Source organism: Antrostomus carolinensis, unplaced genomic scaffold, assembly GCF_000700745.2.
Source record: "Antrostomus carolinensis isolate BGI_N321 unplaced genomic scaffold, ASM70074v2 scaffold35809, whole genome shotgun sequence".
NCBI lineage: Eukaryota > Metazoa > Chordata > Aves > Caprimulgiformes > Caprimulgidae > Antrostomus > Antrostomus carolinensis.
Window position 1 is genome coordinate 30,880 of NW_010339867.1, and position 8,967 is coordinate 39,846.

Genomic DNA, 8,967 nt, shown 5'->3' on the forward strand with positions numbered 1-8,967 from the left:
AGCTTATGAGGTGGACTAAGCTTTAGTTTTAGCATGCTCTAAGGATGCCACAGCCCCTACTGAAGTTCTTGGCTCTTACACAGAGCTCACATGGGACCTCAACAGCAAAAGTTTTCTATCACAGGTGTGCTTTTAATTCTGTCTTCCCTAAGAATTAGGGAAAACCTTCTTTGGCTTTCCATGCCCTTTTATCCTTAGCCTTTTGCTGGGACTGCAAAGGAGTTGCTTTAGGTCATACAGCATGACTTTTTAATAAGTAGTATGCTAATAACATGAAAACAGTTTACTTCTCCACATCTATCTGAATGTAAGGACCAGCTGATGTGCACTGTGTGATTTCACAGTCTCAGACCTTGCTGCAGAATCTGCCTGTCTGGCACAGAACTGCACTTCAGAGTCCCAGTGCTCATTTCTGTAGAAGAGTTTCTTCCTTTTATGTTAGTGAGCAGTTAGAAGACTTTCTTCCTTTTATATTCAGTTGCAAGTGTGAACTGAATATAAAACCATGAGTGCTGTTTACTTGACTCTCTGACAGGAACTAGTCCATTTTTTTTTTTCTGGTGTTTAGTAGCATTTAAAATACCACTTATTATAAACTGCGAATGCACAGTACCATCTAAATAATGGTGCTGTCCTACTATCATTGGCACTTCCCATATCTTACCCTTGACGACAGTGTCTTCTGTTGCTTCCATGGGAATGACTAGCCATTTGTTAAATGCAATATGCATCTGTTTGCTACACTGAATGTTCACTTTGAAATTTGTTTTGCTTTAAAATCCAGCAATTCCTCTTCTCTCCCAGATTTCTTTGTTAAATGATATTGTGCCATAATTGGGATCCGAACATCACAGAACCCTGGGAGCTCTCTGCAAAGCACTGATAACATCTTAATATAGTGCTGGAAATCCCACTTGGTGTTTCTGACAGTTGCTGCTGACCTAAGCTGTGTTGTATTTAGCAAAGAACTTGGTATTCCTGATCTTTACAACAACTTTGTTATTCCAAAGAAACGATGACATTTGTATCATCTGTTCTGATAGCTACTGCTATACTTAGTTACAAAGTTTAGGCTTTTAGGTGTTTTTCAGGCTCCAGTTGACCTGATTGTATCACAAGTTATTACATAGAAATGTGTTCTGTACCTCAGCTATTAGTCCATGGCAAAAGTCAGATGTTTTCATTTGATTAGCACTGTTTAACTGCATGTAAAAGGAGTCTTGTTACCTTTCATTGTTAATTAGCCTATATGCATATGGATAATTCCTTGAAGTATCTGATGTACTTAGATTGTTAAGATGGAGTAAATTGTCAGTGTGAACCCTTGCAAGAAAAGCTACTTTTACGATACTCTGATGCATGCATTTAGAGATCTTTTCTTCTAAAATAAAACCAATCCTAAGTATACATAGAAAGGATAATTGTATACAAATTAGCTTAGTGTATTGTGACTGTGCAGAAGTTAGAAATAGAGAAGGGTGAATGATACTGTCAAACAAGTATAGATGACTTCCAGTTGATTGGTCTGGGATATCATGCTTCAAGTAGGATATAATAAATGGATTGATACACAAAACACATGTAGGCAGCTGTCCAAAACCTGTATTGCAGGTTTTTCCTGCAATATCTTTTTTTAGTCTGTAGGAGGCTTGACTTGCTACTTGCATTTTGCCACATTTTTTTTTATGCTAGCTTATTTCCTAGTTTCTGTGTATAGATGAGCAGTATCTTTAAAATTTGTTGTGAGCAAACCCTGTATTCTCTGAGCACATAGTTTCTAGCATTTGGTGTTTTGTTTTGTTGTTTTTTTTTTTCCTCTTTCATGTAGAGAATACATCCTGGAGTTACTGGAAAGTGGGAATGATAAATTCCTGGTGTTTGCTCATCACAAGATAGTGCTGGATGCAATAGTTGCAGAGCTGGAGAAGAAAGTAAGTAATTAACTGAGTTGTTTTAACTTGATCATTATTCCAGCTTCAAAGCTGTTTAATAGCTCCCCAGAGTTATGGCCAGTCAGATAGTTTATGAAAGTTAGTGGCAGAGATAATTTCTACTTGCTATGCTCCTGAATGTGCCCTTCACCAAGGGAGCTGAGCTGTCAGGATGAATGCCTCACAGGATGTACTTTGTATTAGCTGAATGGCTTTTATTGTATTTAATGTTCTTTAATCTCCATCATCTGCCCTGGAGCTTGTGAATTCTTGGTGGAGTGTTACCCTGTGTCTCTGCTTTGTCCTCTAGGCTTTCTTTGGAGAGGAGGAGAATGTAACAACCCAAACCCAGCTATGGCTGCCTTCCTTTATCTCTGTGATGCTGTTACATTTTTGAACTGGGATACTGTAGGGAGACTTGATAGACCTGCCAATCATCACTCTGACTTCAAAAGTATTTGGCTAATTATTCATGAGAGACTTCCATGGGTGCCCCTAAAGGGTTCTGAATCATGCTGGGGCAGTGTGAAGGATGGTTTAAGTTAATATTCCAAACTATGGATGACTTTGCTGCCTCTGTGGCAGCATCCTCCAGTCGAGCAAAGAGGTTGGACACTGAGGAATTATGGCCCTACATCACGCAAGTTTGTCATGCTTCTCCTGAGCCTACCACAGAGCAACTGAGATGTGTAGGATCCTACCTCTTCCCATCATGAACAGGGGAAGATTTAGGGAGCTTCAGGAGGTTGTAGCAGCTGTAACATCAGCACATAGACAGTGTTCAGCTTTGTATTAAACCAGTTGCCTTTCCACGGTACCTGAGCTTCCAGCTTGTTGCTGTCCGTCCTGTTGCTCAGGACTGGTGGGAGAGCAATAGATGTCTGTAAGAGCAAGTCATACATTGTGAACAGAGGGGAGGTACATTATGTGCTGAGCTACAGTGCCTCTGCCTTAAAGATGAGGAAAGGTCTTAAAAATATAACTGCTGCCTTTTTACTTTCCTGGTTCTGCCATGAGGAAGGGAAACAGAATCCACTAAAACATGGAAAGAGGGTTTGGGAAAGGGGACACAAGCCCTCTCAAAAGTATCTTCTTCTGCCTTTTCACAGCATGTTGAATACATTCGCATTGATGGCTCCACACCTTCAGCTGAGCGGCAGTCTCTGTGCCAAAAGTTCCAGTGCTCAGAGAGGCAGGTTGTGGCTGTTCTGTCCCTCACTGCGGCAAACATGGGCCTGACATTGTCTGCGGCGGACCTGGTGGTGTTTGCAGAGCTCTTCTGGAATCCGGGGGTATGCTTCCTGGAGGGGACAGGGGTTGGATGCTCCCTGGAGAGCAGAAACAGGGCACTTGGGAGATGTAGTGGGCAGGAGACTTTCTCTACAGTTTTTCTTTTTCTTTCTCTGATGGCTACTAGTCTCTGCAGCCCCAGGTGCCTGGGCTTGAACCAGTGAGGCTGGTTACACAGCTTGCTGGCTGGAGCAGATGCTGTGAAAGGGAAACATGCTTCTGTTTCTTAACAGAGTTCATAACAACTTGTCCAGCCAAGACCTGAAAGGGTCTGTCATCAGTGCTGACACTCTAATTCTGAAAAATGCTCAGTGCCTTTTGGGAACCCAGAGCACCAGATCACTTCTGGGTTTAGTCTGTGTTTGAGGATGTAGGTGTTAACAGGATCAAGATGAGAAATAGTCATTAAGCATAGGAAAGAACATCTCCCTATTCTGTGGGTGGTGCTTACGCTATTTCTTAGACGTTGCAGCTCTCACTTTTACTTTGTCATGTTTTTAAATAAAGGTTTTGATCCAAGCAGAAGATCGGGCACATCGAATTGGACAGACCAGCTCTGTTAATATTCACTACCTGGTGGCTAAAGGCACAGCAGATGACTACCTATGGTAGGAAGCAAGAAAGACACTTTTGTTCTCCTGCCACCTGTTTTCTCTGTTTGTCACATACGTGATGTAAGGTGCTTCATGTTAGTGCTGATTTCCACAGCCTGTGAGGGGAGGAGCAGTAACTGCCAATCAGGGCTGCTGTGAACTGGTGACATGGCCTGGCCACAGTGGACATAACTAAGTAGATGACAAGCAGGAAGAATGAAGGTAGTTGTCTAATGGGAAAAGGCTGTTGAGAGAAATTCTGGGAGAGCTGATTCATCTAGAAACTTCCCAGCCTCTGTATAAGGAGAGGAATTGTACTGGATACAGCCTGGAGCATTCATGTGCTGGGGTACTGTGAAATGCTGCATACTTTCAAGCAGAGTCAACAGACACTGGAGATGGTTCAATGTATTGTGGATCAGGTCTGAGGAGCAATCTGGCTGCTGAGTGCTTGGATAGAGAGCTGTGGAGCAGGACTGCACTATTGCTTTCCTCTTGCTCTTCAGTGAGCCCTTTGGAAGGGTTAAAGAGGTGCTAATGACCTACCTCTGGAGAGTGGTGATCTGAGCCTTTTTGGCTGTAATGAGAGCTATCAGTGGACACTGGTCCTTAGGGCTGGGGAATCTGACATCCTAAGGAAGAGGGGGATCCGAGGAATCCTTAGTGCTGCAATGCTGCAATGACCTGCAATGACCTGCAATGATGAAAAGAAATTATCCACCAGCTGGTTCATTTAAAGTCCAAAATTACATCTTCATTACCTCATTTAAAGAAACAAATGAACTAAGTGAACTTGTGCAGTTCCCAGAATATCAGGATGGCAAATAATTATAACCCTACAATGCAGGGATCTGGAAACTGATGCAGCACCCACATTTCATGGCAAGTTAATGACAGTAATTCTGCCTTTATTTGTGAAATGCTGTCCATGCAGTCATTAATGCTTAATGGGAAGGAAATACGGCTCTTCAAAGATGGACAGTGGCATCCTTTTTAAAGGCGAGAAAAAGAACAAGAAGACAAGGCTATGTAGTAAAAGCATTAATTGTGCTGTGGCCTTTGCTTCTTTCAAAGTGTCCAGTCTGCAGGTGCAGTTGGGACCTCTTGGGCCAGTGACGGATTCTTCCTCCTGCAGTACTTTGGGAGATAATACCCTGGAAATGCTGATGAGTCTGTTGGTGGAGATTACCATTGCTTGCCTTGGAGACTGAACACACAGGCCATTGGGACTCCCTTTAGCTGCACCTTTTTGTTCTGAATTCATACCATTGGTAGTTTCCCTATCGGATATGTATGTTTTCCAGATATTTATAGCGCAAAATCCTCTTCTCGTTACTTTTTTAAATTGGATTTATACTTATTTAAATTGGATTGATTGATATCCCAAGACAGCACAAGAGCAGGACAGGTTAAGGAACTAATAAGCTTTGGTAGAAAAGCCATCTTTACACCTGTTACATCTTTTTTTCATCTACACATAGCGAATGACACAGTGTCCTTGCACGGTGTTTTCTTCCTTTCAGTAATATCTGTTTATCTCTCCTAGGCCAATGATTCAAGAGAAAATCAAAGTGCTGGGGGAAGCTGGTCTTTCAGAAACTAATTTTTCCGAAACAGCTGAATCCACTAATTACTTCCCTAAGGTAATTGACCTGAAAGAATATTGATGGTCCCTGGGAGAGGCTGAATGGGCTTTGGCTTGTGTGCATCTAGACTGGCAAGTAATCAGCAGGCTGACCTTTCTGCCTTTAATGCCACAGACCAGATTCTCCAACTCCTCCCAGGATCCATGCCTTGACTTGCACTTTCCACAGAGAGTTCCCAAACCTGCTGCTTGCAAGGGGACATTATAGTCTCCATAGCATACATATGTCTGAGATATATGTATGTGTGTGTGTATGTATATGTATGATATATGCACACATCTGCACTGTCTCAGGGGGAGTCCCTCTGTTGCTCACTTTGTTTGTATATGACCATGTGTATACAGATTCTCTCTGTTCTAATTTTGCAGCCAGATCCAAAGCAGAAGACCATCTACGACCTTTTCCAGAGGACTTTTTCTGAGAGCAAAGATGACAATGATGAAGACTTGCTTTTGGAGGCAGCTGATGCTTGCTGTGAGTTTGACTCTGGCAGTGCCTTGCAAGATACAGGAGAGACATGTTCAGTGAGTCCCCCCAAAAAGCGGCGTATTGAGGATTTTTTAAAAGTGTAATAGTGACAGCAAAAGAGAAGGTGGCTAAGATTTTTTTTAATTAAAAAAGAGAAAACAAAAGCAATCAAGTATTTTTTGAGTTTTCAAAAATAAAAGACTTTAAGTTTTCTGTATCTCTAGTGCTTTTCAACTCAAAGGATGAGAAGGCAATCTGACAGTGTGACAGATGAGCCGTGCGCACCTGGCAGCCTGCAGGTTTTGCAGTCCTGGTTTTGCTGATAACTGAGTGGCCGTGGGCAAGTAGCATCCTGATTTGTTTCAGCATCTCAGCTTCCACAGTTGTTGTGTTTAAAAGCAGTTAATGGTTGTCTGTCCACAAGGTTGTTGTGAAAACTAACTTCTCAGCAGCTGCGAGTGCTTTAACAATCAATCTTCCATGTCCAAGAATTCTAGTCTGTATTTACAGGGCTCAGTTCACTGGCAAAATTTGACTCTTACTTGGGTCACTCAACGAACTGGCTCTCTGGTATTCAGTTTGGCAGTGAGGAGAAAAGATCCAGGCAGATATTGACATTTTGTGGAGGTGGGGGAGAGAAGGGAGAGCCCCAGATTTTTCTCTGTGCAGAGCATTTAGTACCTTGAAACTAAGTATTGTAACTATCTGCCAGGAGGTGTGTGTTGCCTGTTAGGCGCATGTCTGTGTAAGGACTCTGATCTCTGGCCTCATCTGCTAAACCTTAGGATCTGCTCCATGGCAGCTGCTTCTTTTAAGTAGACAGTGAAGTTTGTGCTGACTGCCAGGGATTAAGCCTGGCTGCTCAAGAAGGGTGTGTGTCTGTGTGTGTGTGTGTTTTCTTCAAGCCTGATTTCCACACATGAGGAGAGGGGGACATGTGTAGACTTTTGCTTTTGTTTTGTAAGAAACCGATTCTGGACTGAGCTGTTTAAATAAAAAGCTGTTTTAAGTTGTGCTTCTCAAGCTTTTGGTACTTTTTCTATTTTAGAATTTCATCTCCCATTTGGACCTTAAACTTGAGAAATATGTGATGCAGTGGAAATACTAGTGTTTTTAAAAAATATTGTCAATGACTGAAAGATAGGTCTCTTTGGGGACACTTTCTTTAATGTCTTCTAAATTGCATCAACTTTCGAAAGGGAAACACCCAGAATACTTTGTTTATAGATGAGTCAAGAACTGTGTCCCTAAGACATTTAGGCTGGTACCCGAGGACCTATTATTTGCTCCCATTACAGCTCTGTGCAGGTTACAGTGGGAATGCCAAAAGTAGCAGTGGTGCTTTATGCAGTGGCTAAAATGCCTGGTTTTGATTTGTGATAGTCTCTGTCATGCTCTGAGCCCTGTGAACTGGGAGTCCTGAACTCCCAGCCTCAGTGCTGCCTGAGCAAACCTGCTCTTTGGTTCCTTTCAGGAGCTGTCCAGAGTCACTGTCCCTTGGGCATGGCCTGATTGCATGGCGGTGATGCCTCTGCAGAAACTCTAGAGGCCACTTTTGATGTGGGCTTTTTATCACAGCTGGTCTTTTCAGGAATCTCTGCATGGCTATTTTCCTTTTTTTTTTTGTGTGTGTGTGTATTATTGCCACTGTGGTGCAGTATGATGCCAAATTAACATCTTTCAAGCTTTTGTTCTTAGTACTAGAAGATACTTAGAAATGGGCTAGTGTGAAGCAAATGTGACCAGGGAGTACAGGAGAAGATATAATTTCACAGAGGTACCAGTTAGCTGTGTTTTACAGCCATAATCTGCAGCGAAGGGTGGGGAAAAGGCAAACTGAAGGCTTACACTGGAGCTTCTGGAGGCCAGGAGCTAACATGCTGTGCAGACGGTGTGCCTGGCTTTGTACAGATACCAGACACTGACAAAAAGACCTCTCTCCTACAGCTGAGGAGGAAAAAGTTTGTTCTACAACATCAACCTGATAATAACTGGGATATTTTTTCCTGCATCGAAGGGTTTGATTATCCCAGTTTCAGCAACTGTCGTCATGGAAATGCCCTACAGGCTGTGTATGCAATTGTGCTGGGTGGAGACTTGATTTTCAGTCGTGACCGCAGAGGGTGCTTTGGTGTGTGTGCAAGGGAAGGGGAGCAGGACCCAGGATCGTGTGACTGGCCAGTTGGAGGAAATGCATTATCTCTGGATTTGAGTCTGAGAGCGAAGCCTAATTTCTCTTGCTCTAACAGCTGGCCAGGAAATAAATACACACTTTTCAACATTTTTAAATGTCTTTCTTCTTGAACAGAATATTTAATCTGTTTCTAGGACATGTGATGTTTCTACTTGCAGAGAGCATTTTTCTGAGTAAGGGGTGAGAAATATTGCTGTCTGCCTACTGAAAAAATATGGAAGACATTACTTGTATACCCATATTGTTGTCTCCTATAGGAGTAATTCTCTTCCTCCTTGTGAAGCTACAGCTACTTCAAAATAGTATTGTTCTGAAATCTGCTGAAAGTACCCTTGGAGAATTCTGCTTCTCATAACCTCAGTATGTTATCTATATATTGATAAATCCCAGCCCTGTTAGACGAATGCTAGGTGTACTCTTTCTTTGTTAGGACCTATAAAATCTCAGCTGGTTTGCTGCAGAGTTACAGAGACTCTTCAAGTATACTTGAGATTCACTTTATCCTTACTAGATAAGAAAGGGGAGAAGAATCTTGCAGGAAAGCACTTTTAGTCATTACATCAAGGGACTGGAAAGGCTGTGCAGGCCTTAGCCCAATTACACCATTAGTCTGTCATTAATATGATGAGGAGGTGGTTGGGAAGCTGCCAGCAGGCTCAGGCAGGATCTCCTCCAAGGCTTGCTGATGAGAATTTGTTCAAGAGAGTGTGCAGGGTGCCAGTGAGACCCACAGGCAGGCTCAGGAACATGCAGTGCTCTTGGGGACTCTTGCACCTGCCCACCAAAGATGGTATAGCTGTAACTTTTTGGCATTGTCTAAAGCCCAGTAAAGGGAAGGACCCATC

General features: G+C 42.6%; 1 protein-coding gene across 1 annotated transcript in view; it reads left to right on the plus strand.

Moving 5' to 3' along the window:
* The window catches only part of SMARCAL1 (SNF2 related chromatin remodeling annealing helicase 1), a 35,465-nt gene extending 29,433 nt beyond the window's left edge, over positions 1-6,032 (plus strand). Inside the window, exons 12-16 of the mRNA XM_010176000.2 lie at positions 1,829-1,931; positions 3,041-3,223; positions 3,729-3,829; positions 5,361-5,457; positions 5,829-6,032. Coding sequence (XP_010174302.1) covers positions 1,829-1,931; positions 3,041-3,223; positions 3,729-3,829; positions 5,361-5,457; positions 5,829-6,032 — 688 coding nt within the window. The remainder of the gene's footprint in view (positions 1-1,828; positions 1,932-3,040; positions 3,224-3,728; positions 3,830-5,360; positions 5,458-5,828) is intronic.
* The last annotated feature ends 2,935 nt before the right edge of the window (positions 6,033-8,967 follow it).